This window comes from Xenopus laevis, chromosome 5S (assembly GCF_017654675.1).
Source record: "Xenopus laevis strain J_2021 chromosome 5S, Xenopus_laevis_v10.1, whole genome shotgun sequence".
NCBI classification, from domain to species: domain Eukaryota; kingdom Metazoa; phylum Chordata; class Amphibia; order Anura; family Pipidae; genus Xenopus; species Xenopus laevis.
This window is the reverse complement of record NC_054380.1, coordinates 13,127,665-13,155,120: the sequence shown is the minus strand read 5'-3', so window position 1 is coordinate 13,155,120 and position 27,456 is coordinate 13,127,665. Positions and strand designations below refer to the sequence as shown.

Sequence of the window (27,456 nt, the reverse complement as noted above, 5' to 3'; positions counted from 1 at the left end):
AAAAACAATGTATATTTTTCCTAGGTAAACTATAGGTTTCCCCTCAGAAAATGCCCCTAAAGTGAGAGAGCACAAAATGCTTAAAAACGGCTGGCATTTCGCGTAACCAAAATGTGAAATTCTGCTGGCACTTAAAGGGTTAAAATGGGTCTCCAGCATATGCAGTGCAACATAAGTGACCCGAAAATGCTTGCTTCATAAAAATAACATCTGTTTAATCACGATTAGCTCTTAAGAATAGACTTCACTTTCTTTTTCCTTTTGAGCAGCCGTAGTGTTTGGCTTTCAGGAGAAAGGGCAGCTTTTTGTCTTTGACAAAATCAAAGATCTTGGGATTTGTCTCTGGAGGTAAAATTCACTTATTCGTTCAGGTGTAGTAATGTATCTCTAAAAAAATATTTTTGTTTTGTTTTTTTTTAACAGTCCCAGTTACAGGTCTCTTTCACTTACTGATCTAAATTGTTCAGATGAAACACGAAGTGAATCCTTTGCTACTTTTTTTTGTGTGTGTCCTGGATTCATTTATAAGGTAATTTCACTTCAAACTTGTTTGGGGATGATCTTTTCTATTCAAGTTCCCTTTTCCCTGAAGGCGTGAGAATACATCTGGACTGTCAGAGGGCTCCTGAAATCTACACTACAAAGAGACAACTTGTCAGTTTAGTAATCTGGGAAGGGTAAATATTTAGCAATGGCATGACAATGGCAGCAAAGCGAAGAACAAGAGTTTGGCAAAATCATATGGAGATTTGGGTTGCTTTGCTGATAAATGGGAATCCTGCAAATGTAAATGGGAAAACCTTCTGCCTTTGTTTTTTGCAATCAACATTCCCTGATTCTTTAGGCCCTTTGTGACTTGGACAAAGGATAAATTTTGTATCTGCTGCTGACCTGTCCATTTCTGTTTCCAGTCTTGTTATGCTTTAAGTATTGGCAGAAAATGATCATTTATTTGCATCTTATTAAGATGGATGGAGAGGAAATCTCGTGGTTAATAAATGAACAGCCCTATTCTTACTTTAGGCTATCTCTGTGCACAAGGTATGTTAAAAGCACCACCAGAACCTGCAGCAGCAAACCCAGTTTTTGGATCCAGACCCGTGGGTATCTGATATAACCACACATCTCTAATCTCGCTGTACAGTCTATAAGCAAATGTAGTTACTTGACTGTTCCTGCAAAATTGTACTTCACTAAAAACTCATACCCAATAAAGGGCCCTATGAGTCCATCCTTATCATGGGATGGAGACTTAAAGGCGACCCGTCACCCAAAAAAAATTATTCCAAATCCTATTTTGTCAAATAAGTCAAGCAAAATGAACTTTAACTACACTGTATAAATTATTTGAATCTTGTTTCCTTCGGTCTGGGAACTCATAATTATAGCAAGCAGGCAGGAGCCATTTTGTGGACACTGTTATTAAGGCAAGTTTTGCATCATCTCAGAATCTTGTTTGTGCACCAGAATGGGGGACCAGATGTCCACCCCCATGCCCTGGATACACAATTAAATGGTTAAGAGAACTGGGGGAATGTGGGGAGAGCAGTGACATGTAGGAAGTGCTGAATGGAAAGTGAAAGTAATTGCCTGCCCTGCCTCTATGCCTAAGGCATAGAGGAGGGGCAGCAATATTTGACAGCTGAGATTTTTAAATGAATTATGAATGCTACGAATGCTTTAATAAAAAAAAAAGAAATTGGATTTCATATTCGATTTGAAAAGGACTTTTATTATACAGCTTTTTATGTCTGGGTGACGGGTCCACTTTAAGAAAGAATGAAACTGCAAGCCAAGTCAGTAATGCTTATATAGAACTTATATAAAACATTGCCAGGTAGGATTTATCCTTTATTTCTTTCAATATTTTCTTTGGTGGAACAAACTTTGAAGAAAAAAAAATTAAACAAGATTGCAGTATTTTATGGATGTTTTTTTTAAAGGCAGAAAATACAGAAATGTTCCTTAAAGGGGAATGCCACAAAAACATAACTTGAGCTTTTTGAAATGTAAACATAATTTCAAGCAACTTTGCAATATACATCAATTAAAAAATATGCAGACGTTTCATGATTTTTAATGGTTTCTGGCAGTCCCCTAAGCTAAGCCCCCTGCTCTTCTGCTGATCTCTCTGACTACTTTGCTGAGCTGGCTGACTACTGTTACTTTGTATTAACAGCATATGGCTTCAGCCTGCATCCTCCAAACCCCACAATTCCCTGCACAAGTGATTTCAATAAGGAAAGGAACATCACAGTGCAATGCATTGTGGGTTATGTAGTTCCTGCATGCTGTCTGTAAGCTGTGAAGAAGTTGTTACAATTTGTAACATCAGTGTTTAGTCCCTCGCCAGGATTTCAAATGATGCAGAAAGAGAAGAACTGTTAAACAGCTGGATTTCAGCATAGAAAATGGCATTTATTCATAGTATTTGAAGAAACCAATAACGGTGATGGGTATATTAGAGGTTTCTGAGTTATGTGGGCCGAAGTTCCCCTTTAATTTGACTTGCTAGATTTTATCCAACTAAGGTCCATTTATCAAAGGTCGAATTTCAAATTCATGTAGGAAGTTAAGAAAACATTTGAATGACTTATATTCGATTGAATCAAATCGTATTCAATTCATACAAATCAAATTCGTACGGATGAAGGCTGCCAACATCTCCAAATGGCTCAACGGTCCTCTGCTATTGACTTGTACATGAACTCGACAGGTTTTAGGTGCGGAATATTTCGAATTAGAACTGTTTCCATGGTCGAACTGTGATAAAGCTCACATTCAAATTTACATTCGAATAGGGGGATTAAAATTCGAATTTACAATTCGACTCTTGATAAATCTACACCTTAGGGGCACATTTACTAAGGGTTGAATTTCGAAGTGCTAAAACTTTGAAATTCACCATCGAATTGAAAAAATCTTTTTTTTTTGTTTACATTTAGCTGTTTTCAATCTAATTAAAATCGTTTGATCGTTCATAGAAATAGTTTAAATCGAACGATTTCATCGATCGATCTTCAAAAAAAAACCTTTGACTTCTAAAAACGTAGCTAAATGTTGGCTATAGGTTCTAGGAAGTCCCCATAGGCTAACATAGCAATTCGGCAGGTTAAAGGAGGCGAAGTGTCGAATTCGAAGTTTTTTAAAGAGACAGTACTTCGATTTTCGAATAGTCGAATATTCAAAGTTTTTTCAATTCAAATCAAATTTTGGCCTATTTGATGGTCGAAGTACCCAAAAATTATGAAATTTGAAGTTTTTGAATTTGAAAATTCACTTTGATTTCACTTTGACCCTTAGTAAATGTGCCCCTTAAGGTCCAATGCAGATTTTGGGGGATATTTTTGCTTTATCTTTTGCCTGACTTGAAACCTTCTTCAAAATGTTGGTGTGACTGTGTGCTCTCCCCAATCTTTGCCACACTGTGAAATACCTAGCAATCCGTCTGAATTGATAGTGTGAAGCAACACGTTGGTTTGTTTAATCCTGCTGCTTCTCACATCCTTGTGTGTAAATGAGACATTCTGTATGGAGTGTACTTCTTGCTACAGCGGTGCCTGTGAGTTTTTTTTTTACCAGAGAGAGAGAGAGAGAAAGTGAGTGTATGCTGAGGATTTGTGGTTTTCTGGGTAAGGGATCTTTCCATAGTTTGGATCGCCATACCCTAAGTTTACTTTAAAATAAATACATTAACCCAATGGATTTGTTTTGTCTTCCGTAATGGTACATTGTATATAGGTTGGGCTCAACACACACTTATCCAGAAACCTGTTATCCCGAAAGCTCTGAATTACTTAAAGGAGAAGGAAAGCTACAGAGGCATTTTATTGCCAATAGATTAGCTGCAATAGTGCAAGCTGGAATGCTATATTTATTCTGTAGAATGTTTTACCATACCTGAGTAAAAAGCTCTAGAAGCTCTCTGTTTGTTTAGGATAGGAGCTGCAGTATTAATGTGGTGTGACATCACTTCCTGCCTGAGTCTCTCCCTGCTCTGGGCTCAGATTACAGTAGAGAAGGGAGGGGTGGGGGGAGAGGAGCAAACTGAGCATGCTCTTGCCCAGGGCAATGAGGTTTAAGCTGAATGCAGGAAGTCTGATACAGAAGCCCATGTGTACACAATAGAAGGAAAGAAATGCAGTGTTTCTTTTGACAGGGGACTTCAAGCAGCACTACTTTGGGGGTTTACTGGTATATTTAGATGGACCTTTCTGATGAGGCTTATTTAGTTTTAACCTTTCCTTCTCCTTTAAAGGCCGTCTCCCACAGACTCCATTTCTAATCAAATAATCCAAATTTTTTAAAAATGATTTCCTTTTCTCTGTAAAAATAAAACAGTAGCTTGTATTTGATCCAAACTAAGATATAATTAATCCTTATTGGAAGCAGAACCAGCCTATTGGGTTTATTTAATGTTTACATGTTTTTTTAGTAGATATAAGGTATGAAGATCCAAATTACGGAAAGATCCATTATCCGGAAAATCCCAAGTACCATACACAACACAATGGACAAATACAATCCAAGATTACGAGCTCCTATGGTCAACTAAAGCTTGGATTATTTTTGTTATAGGGCTGCTGAACTTCTGGGGAAGTCCAGTAAATTCAGTAAATAAAATATTGTGTTTGTAGCCAGACTGTGTTCTGTTAGGCTTTCGTTTTCCTATAACTAGCCAACGATTTAAATTACACTAGCACAGAAGGTGGCCAAGGGCACCTCTCCACTGGCAAAAAAAAATGCTGGCTCCATATGACTTTAGCCTTTAGCTTCTCAACAGCCAATCAGAGCCCACTGAGCATGTGAGTGTCACAGACACTTTCCAAGATGGTGACCCCCTGTGACAAGTTTGAAGTCCTGGATCATTGCTGCTATTGACAAGCTGACACTTTAGGCTGGTGCAATACGTCCAGTATATAAAATATGCCATTTTTAGCCATATTCATTTTTAGGATTTAGTTCTCCTTTAAATTGCAACATTTTTTTCATCTCTCAAACCCATGTATTCATCGGCAAACCATTTGGGAGGCAGAATCATGCTGCATTTTCTGTCTGGACCCACTTAAGACTTAGGCTTTTTGTACTAATAAAAAAAAAAAAAACAGCGCCGTATAAGTTTCTTTCTTAGAACTGTGACGTGTTCCGAAAGGCCTTGCAAGTTAATACTCCAACTCACTGTGGGCAATTTATCTTAATATTCCCACTTTGCCATGTGTCTGGCAAGGACGCAAGAAAAAGGTGTGACTCAGTATGGCAGCTTCTGCTATTGGCTGATTTTTTTTTTTTTTTTTGTATTATTTTTTTCTAACAAAAGAGAAAAGAAAAAAGCCAGACGAGTGACTAAACTCTGAATTTGTGCTCTAATAAGATTTTCTGCTTGCTTGTCGGCTGGAGCCTTCAATAGCGTTCCGACAAAGCTCTGATCAAATAGAACACGCACTGCAATCCCGCGCCACCCGTTTACTCAGCCTCTCAGAGCTCTTTTGTGAGAGAGAGAGAAAGGGGAGTCGGATGCTTTGTTCATTTCCGTGAGCAGGAAAGGTGCTGGGCCGAAAGCTGAGCCAGAGAAGTGTCCTTTGTGCTTTGCTGAAAAGTTAGTATACACTCCGCTTGCAAATCCCTTTGAAAACAAAAGCAATTAAGGCTGTTGTACAATTTGGACTGGAGGACTCACCTCCCAAGTTGAAGCTTTTTTTTTTATTTTGGTAAAGCAGCCGTTGGTGTGAAATTTCCTAGTTAATTGTTCCAGTTGGAAACTTTTTTTTTTTTTTCCTTACTTTGGGTGGAATTTAAGTAAAAGTATAATTAACTGCTTAAACTGTGTTTCTTGGTACTGACTTAATTGATGTCATAGACAAGAGTAGCCACTTGAGGCTCAAAAGCGACATTGTTTAAAGGATTCATAAATGATGGATCTGCCCAAACCCGTTTCCTGGGGCTGTGTTTGCAGCTTTGTGGTGTGTCCCAAACAGTCCCAATATTGGTCACAGCGAGGACTACCCATAGTTGTACTGACATTATTCTAAATATGCACTGGGCAGTGTATATTATAATATATAATGGGCTTGTTTTGCCTCCAATGAGGATTAATTATATCTTAGTTTGGATCAACTACAAGGTACATGTATGGGATCTGTTATCCAGAATACTTGGGACCTGGGGTTTTCTGGATAAGGAATCTTCTGTAATTTTGGACCTTAAATCTATTAATAATTAAGCATTAAAGGAACAGTAACACCAATAAAATGAGTGTTTTAAAGTAATGAAAATATCATATACCGTATAGGATTGCCACCTTTTCTGAAAAAAATACAGCCTTCCTATATTCTTGCCGTTTTTTCCTATTAATGACATTGGCATCATATTTACCAGCCAGGACGCAACCCTAATCATGTACTGTTGCCCTGCACTGGTAAAACTGAATTGTTTGCTTCAGAAGCACTACTATTGTTTATATAAACAAGCTGCTGTGTAGCAATGGCGGAAACTGAAAAAAGGCTATATGGCACAGGTTAAATAGTGGATAACAAATAGCATCATTATGTTCTACAGAGCTTATCTGTTATCTACTGTGTATCCTGTGCTTGAATGGCTGTCCCCATGGCTACACAGCAGCTTGTTTATATAATCTATAGTAGTACTTATCTGTTATTTACTGTGTATCCTGTGCTTGAATGGCTGCCCCCAAGGCTAGCATAATAGAAGAAAAACTGGCACTCAGAGCTCGATGCATGCGGGCAAAGCCCTGCGTGTTTATTACAATGTAACGTTTCGGGGGCGGGCCCCTTCGTCAGACAGCGACTGACTGACTGTTATCTACTGTGTATCCTGTGCTTGAATGGCTGCCATCATGGCTACACGGTAGCTTGTTTATATAAACTATAGTAGTGTTTCTGAAGCAAACACAGCAATTTTACCAGTCAAGAGCAACACTGCATTATATTTGTATTACTTTAAAAAGCTTTTACTTTTTGATATTACTGTTCCTTTAAATACATCAAATAGGATTGTTTTGCCTTCAATAATGATTAATTATATCTTAAGGTTGCCATACAAGGGCAGATTTAAGCTGCCGATTCGGGTCCTTTAGACCAATTCAGCAACTTATCTGCCAGTGTATGGGGCCCTCTGACAGGCCTACCCAATTGAAAATCGGCCAGATCTCTATCGGGCAGTCTTGATTATTCTGTCAAATCGAGGACCACATTGGCTCATTGATGCAGTCTAGTTATATGCCCTTCTTTGTAGGGCCAAATGATTGCATTACCACGGTATCGCCCACCCAAGTTGGGTGTGTCAGGGGAAAGATCCTTACAGAGTACAGTCACCTTTAGTTTGGATCAAGTACAAGGTACTGTTTTATTATTGCAGAAGAAAGGGGAAATCATCTTTAAAAATTGGAATTATTTGCTTATAATTGAGTCTATGGGATATAGGTTTTCTGGGTTTTTGGATAACGGATACCATACCTGTACTGTTCTATTGCAATCTTTTCAATTGGTTGGATAATATGAAGCCCATGGGAGATGACCATCCCGTAATCTGGGCTTTCTGGATAACCGTTTTCCATATAATTTATCCCACACCCATAATAATCTTTTTGTTCAGGTCCTCTCTTCTATATTTTCCCGTGCCTAATCCAATCACTGGTTGCTGGGGTCAATCGAACCCTAGCAACCAGTTAGCTGCAGACATTTCAAACTGGAGAGCTACTGGCCGAAATCATTAAAAACTCCCAAGATTTAATTATCTAAATAAGACTCATTCTTGTGCATTTTAAGGTTCCTTTAACCCCCTCCTGTCAAATCCTTTGCACAACTCCTGTTTTTAACCACTTCTGACCAGTCCTTTGCTACAATTCCTCATAAATTCACATTCGTTTCTGGAACTTCAGTCGATCACTTAATTATACCGTGTTAGTTGGAGCAATGTTTGTTTTTGGTGTGTCTGGCTGTGTAGCAGTATTGGCTTTTCATAAACTTGGCCTTGGAGATTTATGAGTCTATAAGCCAGCTGTGCATAGTGAGCAATGAACTTTCATAGTGGGCTCCAGTTAGCCGTGTCACTGGCAGGGGGCATAGGCCAGGAAGTAAAATATAAATTATTCACTATTAAAATATTTCCTGCAATTTCCAATGCAGGTTGAAATCTTGTTAAATTCTGCAATTAGGGAGTATGACAGAATGTTTAAAGAAACACTAAAGCCAAATGAACAAATTGCTTTATATTAAAAACTGCCACTAGAAAGTATCCTAAATATTTATATCAGGGTTTTATAAGCGTGTATGAGATTAATATATCTGAGATGAGGCTATTATATATAATAGACGAGGCAGCCTGCTTTTCTAAGTAGTAGTTGTAGGTGTTTGCATATTTCTGATACAGGTGTGGCATCTGTTATCCAGAATGCTTGGGGCCTGTTTTCCAAATAACTGATCTTTCTGTAATTTGGATCTTCATACTTTAAGTCTACTACAAGTATGGGACCTGTTATCCAGAATGCTCGGGACTGTTGTTTTCCAGATAATGGATCTTTCCATAATTTGGATTTTCATACCTACTAGAAAATCATATAAACAATAAATAAACACAATAAGCTGGTTTGCTGCCAATAAGGATCAATTATATCTCAGTTTGGATCAAGTACAAGCTACTGTTCTAATTAGGGATGCACCAAATTTGGTATTTGGCCATTTTCAGCAGGATTCCGTGGAATCCTTGTGCCTGGCCGAACCAAATCCGAATCCTTAAAATCCCTCCACCTCACTGATTTGCATATGCAAATTAGGGTTTGGATTCGGTTTGGTATACAGCCGAATCTTTTACAAAGGATTCGGGGGTTCAGCCGAATCCAAAATAGTGTATGCGGTGCATCCCTAGTTTTGATATTAAGGCGAAAAAGTAAATTAAAAAAAATTGGATTATTTGATTAGAATGGAGTCTATGGGAGAAGTCCTTTCCATAAATCGGAGCTTTCTGGATAACAAGTTTCTGGATAAAGGATTCCATACCTGTACAAAATAAGAGGGGCAGTAGAGTCCTGCGCTGGTCCATTTTTTGGGACCCGAACCTGCAATCCGCAACCCGCATTCTTACCCACTTGGACCCGCTACCCGACCCTACCCGTAAGTACCTTAGCCGCAACCCGGACCCGCTGACCATCAAGAATCAGGAAGTGCTGTCATTGAAAACCGGAAGTGACATCATCGGAAGTAGATGTGATCAGGGGAAAAAGGAGTAAAACAGGAAGTGCTGTCATTGTAAACCGGAAGTGACATCATCGGAAGTAGATGTGGCCAGAAGAAAGGAGTGAATATCGATATTGAGAAGACCCGCAAACCCGCAGAACCGCTGACCCGCGGGTATACCCACACCTGGAACTACTTAACGCAACCCGCAGGGTACCGCAGGTTTTTGCGAGTAACCCGCGGGTACCCGACCCGCTGCAGGACTCTAAGGGGCAGACAATATTTGATTGACAGCTGAGATGTTTAAATGAGCTCACAACAGCTATGAATGCTTTAATAAAAAAATAGAAATTGGATTTCATGTTTAATTTGAAAAGAACTTTTATTATACAGATTTTTGTGTCTGCGTGACAGGTCCAGGGCATCTGCAATTTCTCCTGATTCGCATTCACTTCTTTGGGGACCGGTTGAAAACAATTAGATGTGGTGTTTGCACTGATGACAGCCAGAACATGACATGTACCATTCGTTGGATATAAATCCCTTTTAGCCTTTGTCTCAGCTATGCAAATAAATTGATGGATTCTTCCAGTAAATACAATTACGGTCTGCTTTGCATTATTTATTAGAGCATTTGTCTTGCTAAAAGTGTTGAGTCCTTCATCAGGCTGTTGTAATAAATATGCCTTGTTTAAAGGCCTGTGAGCCCCAGTAGTTCTCCTTGTACATACCAAGGCAGCATGCACTGGGCGGACGTGGGAGTATCACATTGCAACAATAATGAACCTGGTCATTCCAGTTTTTCTTGGACCTTCTCTTAAATTTTCCTAGCGAGGTGCGCAAATATGTGTGTTCTATAGAAACCCATATGGATTAACATAATATGCTACACACACACAGGAAACACAAGTACCAGAAGATGACCTCACAACATAGCTCTTTAGCTGTGCCACTCTCACTCACTGGGACTGGAATAATACTTCGAGCCAGGGAAATAATTTAAAAAACATGTGGCATGGGGCTGTTATCTGTCATATCGGCTGAGGTGCTGTCATGGGAGCTGTCAGGAGTGAGAAATTCAGTTTAGTGTGTTTTGGGGCCTGGGGTGCAGAAACTTAAGTAGAAAGCAGAGGAGATAGATCATCTCTAGTGGAGGAGGGGTCTTAAAGGGGAAAAGTGCTAACATCCCCTTTATAGAGAGCATTATGTACCCCTACTGTAAATTATACTGATATTAGAAGTTACTGGGGGGTTCAGTGACCACATAAAGGCACAAGGCTACAGGATGAATTATACAGGGAACTCTGAGTATCTCTCATGTATTATAAGGGATAATGTACCCCCTACTGTAAATGATAAGGATATTAGAAGTCATTGAGGGGATGTTCTGTGACCATATAAAGACACAAGGCTACAGGCTGAGTTATACAGGGAACTCTGAGTATCACTCATGTATTATAAGGGATAATGTACCCCCTACTGTAAATGATAAGGATATTAGAAGTGATTTAGGGTTTCTGTGACCATATAAAGACACAAGGCTACAGGATGAGTTATACAGGGAACTATGAGTATCATTCGTGTATTATAAATGATAATGTACCCCTACTGTAAATTATAAGGATATTAGTCATTGAGGGGTTCTGTGACCATATAAAGGCACAAGGCTGCAGGCTGAGTTATACAGGGGTATTCTACCCCCAGAGTCTTGTTTTTCTGCCCATGTGCATTCCTATGGCTGGCAATTGCTTAGCTGCTTTTGCTGTTACTGTATGGGACCTGTTATCCAGAATGCTCGGGATTGGGAGTTTCCTGGATAATGGATATTTCCATAATTTGGATCATTATGTCTTAATTCTAGAAAACCATTTAAACATTAAATAAACCAAACAGGAAGGTTTTGCTTCCAATAAGGATTAATAATATCTTAGTTTGGATCAAGTACAAGCTACTGTTTTATTATTACAGAGAAAAAGAAAATCCTTTTTAAAAATGTGGATTATAAAAAGAAAATCCTTTTTAAAAATGTGGATTATTTGGTTAAAATGGAGTCTGATGGGAGACAACCTTTCCATAATTCGGAGATTTCTGTATAACGAGTTTCCGGATGACAGATCCCATACCTGTATTGTTTTTTCACCCAGGAACATAAAGCTGTGCCCTCCAGTTGACAGATTATTTTAAAAATGGTAGAAAACTTGCTTGGCTTCAGTGAAGAGATAATTTAGAAAATACCTTTATATTTAGCTGCCATACAAACCTTCAATTGTTCCTGGTTGTCTCTAATGCTTGTGTCGAATGCAGTGCTTTGAACATTATGGGGTTATTTATCAAAATCTGAAAAGTTTTCACAATTTTCTAAAAACTACTGCTACTGCTGACCAAATCCACACAGATGTTTCCCCCTATTTATCAATAAATGTTCCCAAAAAAAATTCTTGTGTCGGGGAAAAAAACTCTTTAAAATTGTGAAAAAAAACAGAATACCGTAAACTTTCAATTTGACACCTTAATACCACAATTTTTTTCGAATCTGACTCCCGAATACCGCAACTTACAAATCAGGATATCTTCGGGACATCTTCCATTGACTACTACATGAACTTGGCAGGTCTGAGTTGGAGTACTTTTTTTATGCGGACTTTTAGGGTGGTGACATATGGGAAGATTTAGTTGCCCAGAGACACATCTTCTCTAATCGTCGGCGGGATGGCAAACCAATTTGGATTTCCGAAGTCGCCCAACATTTACTTGTGAAGTGTTTTGCAAGATTAGTCGCACGCAGTAGAGAAGATTTGACGCTGGGCAACTAATCTCCCCATCTGCCACCACCTTAACACAATCAGGGTTTAATAAATAACGAAAAATTAGAGGGTTTTTTTCCCCAAGAAATTGGGGTTTTCCGCTTTTAAAAGTGTCCAATCAGAACACATCAGTTAATAAGTGCCGCTCTAGCAGAATTCTGCACTGAAATCCGTTTCTCAAAAGAGCAAACAGATTTTTTTATATTTAATTTTGAAATCTGACATGGGGCTAGACATATTGCCAGTTTCCCAGCTGCCTCCAGTTATGTGACATGTGCTCTGATAAACTTCTTTACTGCTGTACTGCAAGTTGATATCACCCCCTCCTTTATGCCTGGTAGATCTAAGAACAACACTCAATAGTAAAATCCAGGTCCCACTGCGACACATTGTTACATTGAGTAGAGGAATCTACAGCCTGCCAGAAAGCAGTTCCATCCTAAAGTGCTGACTCTTTCTGAAATCACATGACCAGGGAAATTACCTGAGATGCACCTACACACCAATATTACAACTAAAATAAAATACACTTGCTGGTTCAGGAATGACATTTTATATTGTAGAGTGATTTATTTGCAGTGTAAACAGTGTAATTTAGAAACAAAAACGACATCATAAAAATCATGGCAGAATCCCTTTAATAAATAACCCCCTATGTGCCTCTCGGGAAGGAGCATAGTGACCAAAATGCCCTTTCTGTAGCGGCTTCCCTTTAACTGGAATGGGAGTTGTACTGCTTATAGCGGTCGGCTGAAGGTTAAGGTTAAAATTAATTTTTTCCTTTAGCTTCCCCTTCAATTTCATTTTTTTCCTTTAACCCATATGGTCGTAGCATCCCCCTTCTTGCAGTTTTTGCCTTGTGCAGTGTGTATATATATATATATATATATATATATATATATATATATATATATATATATATATATATATATATATATATATATATATATATATATATATATATATATATATATATATATATATATATATACTGTATATATAAATCATGTATTTATCTATTCTGTGCTGTAAGATTTTTTCCAGACTTTGAATGTGTAATTTTTTTCAATTTTTATTTTTTCAATGCCATCTCCCCATCTCTGTACAGATAGAATTATTAACTCCTCTCCAGCCACAGGATCAAAGGCAAAAATAACAGAAACCAGCACTATGGATTTTTTTCGGTGTGTCCCCCCCCCCTGTGGAAGCAGGAAGAGGCTAGAAATTACATGTCACCTTCATATCCTGACTCGCTGACCTTGTGCTCGCATGAAGCTCTCCCCATTCCAGCTGTTACCACTAAATAAGCAGCCCCAGGGGTTAAATGAGAAAAAGGAGGGCTTTCTGCTTTCTGATTGGCCGCTGAGTGCACATCTTTCAGCCCCTTTCATGAGCAGTTCAAGCAATCAACATGTGCTTGTCAGTCAGTCTCCACTCGGCAGCGCTGAAAGGACGGCTCCTCTTCTGCTGCTCTGCTCTTATACTTTGGGGTTTTCTCAGCACTTCTGGGGGGAATCAAATTGAGATTTGAAACTTTTTTTTTTTTTTTTAAATGAAACCATTGATGACTTGAAGAGATCCGTCTTGTCTTAAAGGTACAGTTAATCTGCGGCAGTTGCAATATTTATCTGGGTGTATTGAGATGTAAGGCTGTACCAGATTCCTGTTTGCAGAGGGGGAAAGCGTTTTAGGAATGCAGTCATGGAATGGCATTGTGTGTATCTGTGATATGCCTGTGCTTCTTTCTCTTGGCCTCGCTAAAGTTAAATATTGAATGGCCTCGCTGTCATTACACTAGCAGGCATTTTTTTTCTTCCTTTTTTAACCAACACTATATTTACCTTTCTTTTTCCCTGGGACTATAATCTCCCCGCTGTGCTGCTTTTGTTGGCGTGAGTATCTCTGACACAGACACAGCTAGGGAGATTTAAGGGTTTATTTTATGTACAACAATTGCACTGAAAAGCAATTTGCTCCTCCAGATTGACTGAGAACTTTTCAAACCAGCAGCTAGAGATTGATGCAATTCTACACTTTAGAAAAAGTGTGAATAGCCAAATACAGTAAGTTTAAAATTCTTAGTAAGCATGTTATCCAGAATGTTCAGGACCTGGGGCTTTCCAGATAACAGATTTTTCCGTAATTTGGATCGCCATACCTTGTCTACTAGAAAATTATGTAAACATTAAATAAACCACTAGGTTGGTTTTGCTTCTATTAAGGATTCATTATACAGGTATGGGATCTGTTATCTAGAATGCTCGGGACCTGGGGTTTTCTGGATAACTGATGTTTCCATAATTTGTATCATACCTCAAGTATACTAGAAAATCATGTAAACATTAAATAAACCCCAAAACCTGGTTTTGCCTCCAATACAGATTAATTATATCTTAGTTTGGATGAAGTACAAGGAACTGTTTTATTATTACAGAGATAAAGGAAATCATTTTTAAAAATTTGGATTATTTCATAATAATGGAGTCTATGTGAGACCGCCATTCCGTAATTCTGAGCTTTCTGGATAATGGGTTTCTGAATAACGGAGCCCATACGTGTATCTTCATTTAGATTAAGTACAAGGTACTGTTTAATTATTACAGAGAAAAAGGAAATCAATTTTGTAAATTTGGTTATTTAGCTAATTCGTAGCTTTCTGGATAATGGGTGCATATATATATATATATATATATATATATATATATATATATATATATATATATATATATATATATATATATAGCAACAAAAAAAACGCACTCACAGGACTTGATTAGTGCAAACAAAGTGGTTTTATTCCGATGTTTCGGCTCTAACACTCGAGCCTTCTTCAGGAAGATTTTTTTGTTGCTATTTGTATCATTATATAACCAGCACCCAGGCAGTTGCCTTTTTTTCATGTGAGTGCTCCAGTTTGCTTGTTATATATATATAAATATATATATATATATATAGGCGATGCACTATTTTGGATTTGGCCGAACCCACGAATCCTTTATGTAAAATTCGAACAGCGAACCAAATCCTAATTTGCATATGCAAATTAGGGGTGGAAGGGGGGGAATTGACTTCCTTCTTTTGTGACAAAAAGTCACTGATTTTCCTCCCCACCCCTAATTTGCATATGCAAATTAGGATTCCGATTCGGTTTGGCTGGGACAAAGGATTTGGTTGAATCCAAATCCTGCTGAAAAAGGCTGAATCCCGGTGCATCCCTAGTAAATATAAGCTCTGTCTAGCACTGAGTAATGTCAGTTCATTAAGGGCTCATACGAAGGAGCGATTTTCCTTGCGCTCCCCAGCGTACAGGAGCGCAGGAAGGAAGTAATGTAAATTATTTAAAGGGCCCCATACTGACACAGACATATGTAAGCGCTGAATGCAGGTGGAACACAGCCTGTTGCGTTCCACCTGCTTTCAGCGCTCAGGTGTGTCTGTACAGGGCCAAGGCTTTTGTAGGACGGTGCCTGATCGACAAACCACATCCTACAAGTCGGATGTTTTCATATGGGTTAGAACAGAGGTCCCCAAAAGGTAGATCGGGATCTACCAGAAGACCTTTAGCTGGTGATCAGTAGATCTCAAGACACTGTCCACAAACCGCTTGTCTAAATCACCCTCTTTTTTCATTCACATATTTATTGTAAATATACATTTATAAATAGAGCAATATACACTTTCTTCTAAATCAGAATTAAGTAATATTTTCCAGGGAACAGAATGCTAACAATGCTTTTATGGATGTAGATCATAATGGGACAGTATCACTAAAAGTAGACCTCACATTAGTAAAGTATGGGCACTCCTGGGTTAGAATATAATGGGACTGATACAAAAATCATATGTGTAAACTACATGTGAAATTTTCCATCCGACACTGTTGGATGTGAATGCTGCGTCTTCATCCGACATGAATGGTGTCGGAAAGACTTTTTTTCCTCGTTGAAATATATTGACTGTCTGATGTAAACGCATGAACTAAAGACTGCATCAGACTTATCTGATCTGACTTTACATTCTAGCCCAGGGGCATCAGATTTTGTAGCATCCTACAAAAGCTTGTGTTGTTGTGCGGCATAGCGTGGTGTTGCATGGAGGATCAGATAAAATCTGACTCACAAAATGCCACTTCCCTTCCAGCAGCAGCTGTTCTATTGTAATTGCCGACTATCAGTGTCGTGTAAGTAAGTTTTTGAATGTATGCAGTGATCAATGTGATTGACAAAAAATTTTAGATTTTCCCCTATTTTGGTTCGTCAGATTAGAGATGGCAGGCCCTGCAGTTCTCAGTTGGCCAATGACTTCATGCTTGTCCAAGTTAAAGGGACAGTTCACCTTTAAGGTGACTTTTAGTATGTTATAGAATGCCTAATTCTAAGCAAATGCTTAATTGCCTTTCATTTTTTATATCAGTTTTTTAAATATTTTCTGTCTTTGAACCCTTTTCAGGTTTCAGATGGGGGTCACTGGCCCCATGTAAAAGCAAATGCTCTGCAAGGGCAGGGGCACACGGGGAGATTGTCGACTAATCGCCTTTTCTTTGGGGCGACTAATCGCCTTTTCTTTGGGGCGACTAATCGCCTCTTCTTTGGGGCGACTAATCTCCCCACAAACTGCTTCCCTGTGTCTTCCGCCTGCTTCAATGAAAAAACTTCTTTGGCAATGCACTTGCAGCGCTTCGATTTCCAAGTTGCCCGAAGTAGGAAACTTCGAGCGACTTCGGAAATCGAAGCGACCCAAGTGCATTGCCGCAGGTGTTTTTTAATTGAATCAGGCGGAAGACACGGGGAAGCAGTCGCCCCAAAGAAGAGGTGATTAGTTGCCGGGCAACTAAATCTCCCCGAATCTCCAGGTGTGCCCTTACCCTAAGGCTACAAATGCATTGTTATTGCTACTTTTTATCATTTATCTTTCTATTCAGGCCTCTCCTATTCATGTTCCAGTCTCTTGTTCAAATCAGTGCATGGTTGCTAGGGACCCTAGCAACCAGATTGCTTAAATTACAAACTGGAGAGCTGCTGAATAAAAATCTAAATAACTCAAACCACAAATAAAAAAAAAAAATGAAAGCCAAATGCAGCGGTCTACATCATACTAAACGTTCATTTAAAGGTGAACAACTCCTTTAATCATGGAGCATCACAATAAGGATCATGCAGTTCTGTTGGAAATGAGTAAATTGTATAAAACAAAGGGACAGTTTAATATGCTAATTAAGATGGGTGTGGATGAAGAGCAGGAAAGACCAGCAGATTGTTACTTAGTGATTGGTATCGCCAGTTGCTTTCAGACTTAACCATAGGGTAGGTCACATGGGGAGATTAGTCGCCCGCAATTTTTAAAAAGGAAGTCACAGCGACAAGGCGTTTGTTTTGTGCCGGAAAGATTTTGTGCGATTTTTGATTCCAACAGATTAATATCCCATAGTGCTTCACGCTACGTTCTTCTCTCACACAAGAGCCGGAAGTCGTCTCTGCATTCATTCCCTCGGCGTGTTGTCTCCACGTCGTCATGCCAGCGCAAGAATTTACATACTATCGCGGCTACTAATCTGTGTGTGTGCGCTTGTAGGAGATTTCAGTTCTTCTCTATGTACATGCTATTTCTGACAAATCGCTCCAAAAAAGTTCTCTGTGTGTTTAGTGCGTGTTGATAATAGCTGGCGATTTGCATGTGGCTGCATGCAAAGACAAAATGAACGACTTGTCGCCAGAACTCGCTTTTAGTGTAAGGGAAAGGGCACGTGGGGAGATTTAGTTGCCTGGCAACTAATCGCCTCTTCTTTGGGGCGACTAATCTCCCTGCACGGCTTCCCCCTGTCTTTCGCCGGCTATAATGAAATGTCGCCTGCGGCATGGCACACACGGTGCTTCGAATTCCGAAGTCGACCTAAGTTTTCTGCATGAGGCAACTTCAGGCGACTTCGGAATACGAATCGCTGCTTGTGCCATGCCGCAGGCGACTTTTCATTATAGTCTGCGCAAAACAAAAGGTAGCCATTCGGGGAGATTAGTCGCCCCAAAGAAGAGGCGAATCTCCCAGAATCGCCAGGTGTGCCCTTACCCTTAAAAATCGCATACTGTATAAACATTTGCAATGATACTATTATATAACTGTAAGCAACATTTCAGTCATATTGCATTTAGACACATTGTTTACACATTTGCAATGCAGATATTGTACAATTGTGAAAGTATGATTTTTTTTTTATTGTGTGAACTGGAGGTAAAATAAAAAAAACGTTTTGAGTGCAAAAAAATCGCAGGCGATTAATCTTCCCGTGTTTAGCCCAGTGGGATTTGAAGGGATAAAGGAATAACACCCTTGAAAACATGCAGCACCTTAATAGCCCTCTTTATTTTCTAACAGACAGAGAAGTTGTAAATCATGTTATTTTATTTACCCTTCCAGACTTTTCCAGCGGTTTATCTGTTGACAACATCCCACTGGGATTAAGCTGTAAAGGTGGCGATATCTCTCCCCGATATGCCCACATTGAAGTGGGAGATATTGGGCTGATCCGATCTTGGGCCCTAGGGCCCAACGATCAATCATAATGCATCCGAAATGGGCGGTTGGATTGCAGGACCGCATACTCGCACAGATACAGCTGCGTTCCGGCGGGATTTTTTAAACTTGCCCGATCGGGAAAGCCCGTCGGATGGCCCCACACATGGGCCAATAAGCTGCCGACTTGGTCTGCCAGCAGCTTTTATCGGCCCGTGTATAGGGGCCCTTAATAGCTGCAGTTTCTTGCAACTCGATTGTCCTCTTGAAAAACTGCAAGGCTCGGTACCCTTACACAATCAGGTGGTGCACTTTCATATCAAACACATTTATTGCAAATGCTCTTTTTGTTGGTTGAAGGTCCGGGCATGAAAAATGTACATTTGTTACAGTGGGCCTACAGCTGCTACAGGGGAGGAAAAGTTCTGTAATTATCTTTGATGTAAGTGGACCTACACCCAGAAGGGACCCTAATGCGTCTTTCCTGCTGATTTAAAACAGCTCTTCAGTCACAGTGTGTCCTGCATATATTTTCTGGAAATAGCTGCTAGAGTTCTTTTTTTCTCTTCTCGTATTTAAAGAGTGACGTGGAAACTTCAGGTCACGGATTTCAGAATTTGGTTCTATTTTCTCTTTCTGGCTGCCAGTGAAGGAAGTTAAATCATATTCAAGTGCTAGACAGGCTGGCACCGTGCCATGTGTAATGTAAGTGTTGTGTTTTGTGGGAGGTCATTTTGGAGTTTTCTACACGTCCTTTCATAGAGTGTATTCTAGAACGTTGCTGTATTCGGATTTTTTTGTGACTTGAAAGAGGCCAAATTCTTACTGAAAGTTCTCTTAATGCATTTCCTTACAGAAAGACCATTCATTTCCTAGACTGGAAAAAAAGCATGCTCTACGGAGAGCAAACACACAGCTGCCAGACCAACTAATATGGTTTCCATACTGCCCAGGGAGGCTGCTGAACAATTTTCAGTAATCATTAGGGCTGTACTGTGTTTGTAAGATATTAACACTTTCTTTACTCCCTAGAGCCATTCTTAGTTCACTCTTACATATACGGTTCTTTGCTCTGGTTGTTCGAGTTCATTGGATAATGATTTAGGATGATTGTAGGACATTCTTGTTTTGTTCTTGAGTCACCCCAAAGTTACTTGTCTGTTTTTTGTATTGTTGTCCTGCTGAGTGAAACCCACAGTAAAGTATGGTGGTGGTGGCATCACCCTATGTTAGAGTCCTGCATAGGGTTGCCACCCGGCCGGTATTTTACCGGCCCAGCCGGTAAAACACCTGCCGGGGCCGGTATTACAAATTTACCGGCAATGCAGTTGCCGTTAATTTGTAATACCCTTTAAAAAAAGCCCTCGGCCTGCCCCCAATTCGCGCAGAACATACCTTTTTTTGCAGTGTTCTTGACATCGGGTCGATGTTGCGCCGCCCCCTTTCACGGCACGCTACGTAGCCCCACCCACTTTTACGTCATGACCCACCCCTTTTTGTTCAGGTAGCTGTAGAGTAAATCGCACACCCACGACAGACGTCCAATATAGTGGTACCTGGTGCCCGGTGATGAAGGAATCGGCAAACCTCTCAAGTGGATACGAAAAAGCACACCGGCACACAGGATTTGAAGCTGCAGGGCAAGCCCTTGCAACCCCTTTTTGTGCCCGCCCCCCAACGGCCGGTAATTTTTTTCAATAAAGGTGGCAACCCTAGTCCTGCAGCAGGTCAGGTACCCGCGGGTTACCTGCAAAAAAAAGTGGGTACCCTGTGGAACGAGGTGCGGGTATAGATGTGGGATCGGGTTGTAGGTCTCTTCTTGCTGCGACTCTCTCCCAGTAGTTCGCTTCTGTCACTCTCGGCTATCGGGCACTTTTGATGGTGTCACTTCCGGTTTGCAGCAACATCACTTCCGGTTTGCAGCAACGTCACTTCCTGTTTGAAGGGAGGTTGCAGGTCGGATTGCTGATAAGGCAGTTGCTGGTCCGGGTCGGTTAGAGGATCAAAGTTGGTAAATATGTGGGTTGCGGGGTCGTGTCCGGATCTTAGAATTTGGTTCCGCGCACGACTCTACCCTGTGTCATGAGACTTCTGCATGGACTGGGCATCTTGTTAATACAGTAAGAAGAAAGATACGGCACAATCACTTGGTTTAGTCTTCTAAAAAGCTGGATCTTGGGCAATTATTCTTCATATAGTAGGACAGTGATATCAAACACAAGCCCAAAGTAACCCAGGAGGCTAAAGAACAGAAAGGTAAATGTCCTATACATGATCAAAATCCCGAATTCTAATCCAGCTGATAATGCATGACACTATTATGTAAAATAAATTAGAATTAAATAATGTCTTAATCACTCAGAAGCTAGTAAATACATACATACATACTGATGAAATGAAAGGGTTGTTTGCATGAAGGTTATAATAATATAGTTAGTGCGTTACTGCAGTTGCCTGGTTTTTCCCCATCTGTTCCTGCATTGTAGCTGTTTTTTTAAAACTGAAGAGAAGCATTTGTAGAATTTCCGTGTTATTGCAGACAAAAATCCGTTCTCATTAGGGATGCACCAAATCCACGATTTGGTTTGGCCAAGATATGGCCTTTTTTAGCAGGATTCGGCCATATCCAAGTGCTTGTGGTATAACTTCCCATTCGTGCTCAACTTAGGGTTTGGATTTAGTTTGGTATTCGGCCGAATATTTAACTAAAGATTTGGGATTCAGCTGAATTTAAAATAGTGAATTTGATGCATCCCTAGTTCTTATGTCTGACATTGATCTATAATCCATAATTATATGGACATGGGCTGTATCCTTTTGGATTCAGAAACTGGAGACATTTCAGCCAAAATGGTTGAATACATTCTTGTCCTTTAATGCTTTTTAAATGTCAGGTAATGAATATGAATATGGTATAGTTCATGTTTTAATTAACAGGGGGAAGGGTAATCTCACTAGGATCAGCCCATGGGGGAAGTTCCTGGGGGTGTATGTATTATAAATATCGGTTAGCACACCCTTCTCTAGTGTCGAAATGTTGACATGCCACAATAAAGAAGTATTTTTGGAAAATCTAGAGTGCAACAGAGCACCCACTGCTGGTGGGTGCATGGTGCAAAGGAGCCGTATACATGCCAATTATCGTATGCCACAACAATAGGGTTACGGTGTGCCTACTTCACTGTCCACCTCACAGCAGAGTTCTAGTCTGGTGTAGTTTGTTAAAAAAAACGAGGCCCAATTTCTCTGAAAATTTTTATTCACTGTATATTAGTAACTCTGGTTCGTAGTAGGCAGTGTATTGTGCAGCATCACTCCTTTATATCTTGTCACATGGGTATTTCCTACTGTAATGTCTCTTACTCTGTGTATAGTCAAATTTTACACTGAATAAAGCAAGAACCAGCTCTCCTGTGGACTTAATCCATCTGTAGCCACCAATAACAATTTAAGAGTTAAAGGAAAACTATACCCCCAAAATTAAAACTTGAGCAACAGATTTATATAAAATTAAGTGACATATTAGAGAATCTCATGAAACTGGAATATATATTTAAGTAAATCTTGCCTTTTTACATCTCTTGCCTTGAGCCACCATTTTGTGATGGTCTGTGTGCTGCCTCAGAGATCACCTGACCAGAAATACTGCAGCTCTAACAGGAAGAAGTGTGGAAGCAAGAGACACAACTCTGTCTGTTAATTGGCTCATTTGACCTAACACGTATAGTTTGTTTGGTATGTTTATTTGCACCATGAATCATACGATCCCAGGGGGGCGGCCCTTATTTTTTTTTAAATGGCCATTTTCTATTTATGATTACCCAATGGCACATACTACTAAAAAAGTATATTGTTATGAAAATGGTTTATTTACATGAAGCAGGGTTTTACAAATGAGCTGTTTTATGCAATAGCTTTTTATAGAGACCTACATTGTTTCAGGGGTACAGTTTTCCTTTAACACAGCCAACTAGAATAAAATGTATGTGTGAAAGTCACCCTATATGGAGCACAGAAGCTATGCCCACATGCAACACATTTTCTGCGTTCCTTACATTCCCACTAATGTCTCATGCAGCTGCAAGGTCATTTGATTGCATTTGTCTTTGTCCAGGAGATTAATCGCTAGCGATTAACTGCTTCTCTGGGCAACTAATCTCCTGCACTCTCCAGTAAAAAGCTTTCCCATAGGCAATAATGTGAATCACTGCTGGTAAAACATATGTGTCGCTCCAGTTTCCCAAAATCGCTTGAAGTTTCCTCTTGTATCGATTTTGGGAGACTGGAGCCTATGGGAATGCCTTTAGTGCAGGAGATTAGTTGCCTAGAGAAGCAGCGATTTATAGCTAGCGATTAATCTCCTGGTGTGTCACTGCCCTTTGAGATTTAGCAAGAAACAAGAAAATTATTCCCTGATTTGTACATTACCCATTAAAGGGGTTGGTCTCCTTAGTATGATGTAGAGATGGACATTCTGAGACAATTTGCAAATGGTTTTAATTTTTTATTATTTGTGGTTCAACAGTTTGCAGTTTCAGGATTCTGATTGCTAGGGTTCCAAATTGCCCTAGCAACCATGCATTGATTTGAATAAGAGATTGGATTATGAATAGGAGAGAACCGGAGTATAAACACAAGTAATAAAAAGTAGCAATAATTTACATTTGTAGCTTTACAAAGCCTTTGTTTTTAGACGGGGTCAGTGTCTCATTTGAACACTGGGAAAAGTCAGAAGCAAAAAGCAAATAATTTAAAACGATAAATAATTAATGAAGACCAATTGAAAAGTTGATTCTTTCTAGAGCATACTAAAATGTAACTATATAAAATCATCGTGACCTGAGGACCCACAACCCCTCAAAATGGAAGCTCAACGGATTCACTGGCATTCTGAGAAAAAAAGCCACAAAATGTGTGGATAATAAGTATTTGTGTCTGTAAATAAATTGTCGGATCCAGCTTTTGTTTCAGTTCAAGGGAAGCCAACCCATGTGCTTAAATCTTGTCTCCATTCTTAGCACAGTAGCAAAGAAGAGATTATCAATTTCTTGTGTCTTCTGACTTTAAAGCTTCATAAAATAACCTTTTGCACAGGGATGCACCGATCTTTATAAATTGCAGAGAAAAGAGCAAATGTTAGGCTTAAGAATTCTTCACATTTTTCTTGCAGCGAAGATTGAAGAACTGCTTACGTTTGAACCCAGTAGTAAATATTGACCAGTTGGTAACAGGCAGTTAAAACCATTTTTGGAATGAATCCTCCCCCATCCTCAGTCTCTAGGGAACTGCTGTGTTTTCTTTCTTTAAGTCACTATTAGAGTCCATAGGATAACAGGTGGTGCCTGATGTTTGGGATGGGCTTTGTAGATGGCTCTCTGACAATCTATCAGGCAGGCAGATTTCCATGGAATGCGGCCTATGTTCAGATGCTTTGAGTGTTTCTTCATGTGGCATTTACTTGTACTTGTTTGCAAAGTTATGCCTTCTGGAATCAGAAGGTATTTACTTGTCTCATGCCATACACACAGCACTGCCATACCTCCCAACTGTCCCTTTTTCGGAGGGACAGTCCCTCTTTTGACAGCTCAACCCGCAGTCCCTCATTTGTACTGGAAAGTCCCTCTTTTCTATGCACTGAACAGCCAGAAAAAGAAACAAAGTTTCTCACTTAATTGGCTTTTAGCAGAGGCCAGAACAGGGAACAGGTGCAAATAAGATACTTTGTAACAATTTTGAGAACAAAAACACAGTTTAGATAAGGAGAAATATTTTCAAACTTTCATAACCTGCCAAATTTTGTAAAACAAACATGGTAATTAGGGGGTGTGGCCACAGAAAGGGGTGTGGTCAAAAATTGCTGCGCTACGTGCGGAAAAAAAATTTTTGTCCCTCTTTTTACTTCTAAAATGTTGGGAGGTATGCACTGTCTAGATACCAAAAATGAGAGTCCCATAAGGCATTATGGGCAGAGACATGCAAATCACTCCTTTGTGTCCCTTTGGCCAACTATGCATCCAGAACTGCTGGTTTATAGCACAGATAAAGCCTAATAAAGCTGGCCATAGATGCAAAGATCCGATCGTACGAATCATCGTACGATCGGACTTTCCCATCTCCCAACCCGCCACAAACCCTTCAGATCAAAGTCTTACCAGTCAGATTAGTTAAAGAACAGATCAGCCGATGTTCTGCCCCTGACAGCAATCGTACGATAGTTATGTCCAACCAAAGCTAGTGACAGTCTCCCACTGAAAATCGTACGATCGGCAATACACGCAGAGATATTATCGGCAGCCGACAGAAATTTTCTAACCTGTGTTATCGACCAAACGACCGATCTCCGCCGGACGAAAAATGTCGGGACTCTCCACACACGGTTCGAAAATCGTACGAATCCTCGATTCGTACGATCAGATCTTTGCGTCTATGGCCAGCTTAATTGTTCAGAGCTATATATCCAAAGTTGCAGACAGCCTGTTTCAATCTTGTTAGATCTCATCAGTGCAAGATATTGGAACATGGCTTCTGAGAGGTAGGACTTGGAGAGTAGTGAAATGGGAAACCAAATCTGGTTATGGTGAGAAGGGCTGAAAGGAGCCAAAAAGCCCTTGGCTAGCAATTATATGCAAAGTTATGCCTTCTGGAATCAGAAGTTATTTACTTGTCTCATGCCATACACACAGCACTGCCTAGATACCACAAATGAGAAGGCATAACTGTGCATATAATTGATAGCTATTTTTTAAAATGGCAATTTTCTATTAAGGATTACCCAATGGCACATACTACTAAAAAAAGTATATTATTATGAAAATGGTTTATCAACGTGAAGCAGGGTTTTACATATGAGCAGTGCCGGGCCGAGTCGTCTGGGTGCCCAAGGCAACCCAGCCGACTGTTGCCCTCCTCCACGAGTGTGCGCACAAACAGGCGCGCGTACATGAAGTAGAATGAACTGCTGGAATTGCTGCCGCAGGTAGGGACACAGGGGTCTGAACTAGGGGGAATCCAACAGAAGAGGTACCGTGCCTGGGGCCCCTTCAACTTTGCACCCTGGGCACGTGCCTCTTCTCCCTACCCCTAGTTCCGGCCCTGCATATGAGCTGTTTTATGCAATATCTTTTAATAGAGACCTACATTGTCTAGGTGGGTATAGTTTTTCCTTTAATTATCTCTAAATTTCCTTTGCTATAGTTGATAAACTAATCTCAATGTATTAAAAAAAATCTCACTGTCAAAGTAATTTTACTCAAATAATTTGTGGTAATTGCAGAAAATAAAATCGTAAATGTACCCATAAAATAGTATCTGTCTAGTAGTTTAACCATTATTTTTTTTTCTAACTTAGACCTCTCCTTGCTCGCTACAGATTGGGAGAATGGCATTGAACAGCAGAAACAGTGAATTTTTGGCTCTTAGCAATGGCAACATCCCATCCAAACCCCTGTCAGCAAGCCATCCCGCAGCCAGCGATGGAGACCAGCAGCACCCTTCCACAGACGAAGGAAGACTTAAAGTGAGTCCCAATGGATGCCTTTCACATAATGGGGCGGTGAAGCCTTGTTCTTTGTTTCTAGACAACCAAAGAACTCCAGTTATTTCCCAGTGCTGCCAGCCCTGCTCATACCATCATTCTTTACACAACCATAACAACCTACAAGACTGTGTTCCACGAACTGGTGGAACTGCTGCTTCTGCACTGAATTCTGGCTGCCTACAGCAACGCACAGAGTTCTCCCCAAACTCAGGTTGCCAAAACCATCCACCCATATATCACCCTGCCTGTTGTCTTCAACCCTCACAGTCATTCTGCCTTCATCAGTGCCGTGATCATTTTCAGCATCAGCAAGTGCCACACCATTTAGTAAATTTAAGGTTAGTGATATCTTTCTACCCACATTTTGTTGGTATTCTACCACTTTTGGCGGTACTTCTACCACCATTTTCAGTGGAAACTTTATTACATAGTAATACATTTGAACTTCATATGAGAACTTTATTTTAGAGATACACAGAATCCAGCAGTTATGCTGAAAGAAGAACTATTGTGAAAATGAAAATGTAATATAAGCTTCCTCATACTGAAGTAAGAAACTTTCTGAATCCAATCAATAAAAATTCTGCATTGTTTCGGAAATAATCAAGTTTATATTCACTATTCCTCTCTCAGCATCTGTTTCTCTTCATTCTGTCTTCATGCAGCAGTTGGGTGTCAGATGAATGATCCAATATATCTTATAGGGGGCTTCCTTTCCTAGCAGATGTACTAGAGCTCACTCAAATAACTAATTCCAGTACAAACAAAATCTAACAATAACTGCCTTTTGCACAAATTCTGCATGTAGAGAGACATGCCTACTGGTGATTTAGCTCTAATATATCTTCTAGGCAAAAGGAGCCCCCCTATAAGATATATTGGATCATTCATCTGACACCCAATTTCTGAAAGAAGACAGAATGAGGAGAAACATGCTGAGAGAGGAATAGTGAAGATAAACTTGATTATTTCAAAAACGGTACAGAATTTTTAATTGCCTGTATTTAGAAAGTTTCTTATTTCAGTATGCTGAAGCGTATACTAAATTTTGATTTTCACGATAGTTCCCCTTTAACAAACAGAACCTTTTAATTAATGAGACTTTAAAGCACTGGCTGACTAAAGGTCATACGATTGGCTTGTGTATTCCGATTTAAGGTAGAATCAGTGAGTTAGACCAGGCATCTTTTTACATTAAAAGAAGCAATCGTTTGACCAGGTTGCCTCGATTTGATCATTCAAATGATGTCATACTGGGCTGATCCCATAGACCCCCAAGCCAGTGATTACATTGCATCAGGGGCACATATACAGTTCATCCTGTGCCTCCATATATAGATATTGATTGAGGAGGTAATTATTTTGGTCCATACAGAGGCTAATAGAATGCCAGGTTGCACATGATGTCTTCTCATAT

General features: G+C 39.8%; 1 protein-coding gene across 6 annotated transcripts in view; it reads left to right on the top strand.

Annotated features, from left to right (window-relative positions):
* The window catches only part of disp1.S (dispatched RND transporter family member 1 S homeolog), a 99,298-nt gene that overhangs the window by 22,667 nt on the left and 49,175 nt on the right, over nucleotides 1-27,456 (top strand). For 2 of the 6 annotated variants that reach the window (XM_041564241.1, XM_018264963.2), the window contains exon 3: nucleotides 25,851-26,377. In XM_041564241.1, the coding sequence (XP_041420175.1) occupies nucleotides 25,881-26,377 (497 nt within the window). In that variant the 5' untranslated portion in view covers nucleotides 25,851-25,880. Of the gene's footprint in view, nucleotides 1-13,407; nucleotides 13,591-25,850; nucleotides 26,378-27,456 lie in introns of those variants that run through there. The other 4 variants (XM_018264966.2, XM_018264965.2, XM_018264964.2 and 1 more) reach the window with 4 other exon arrangements.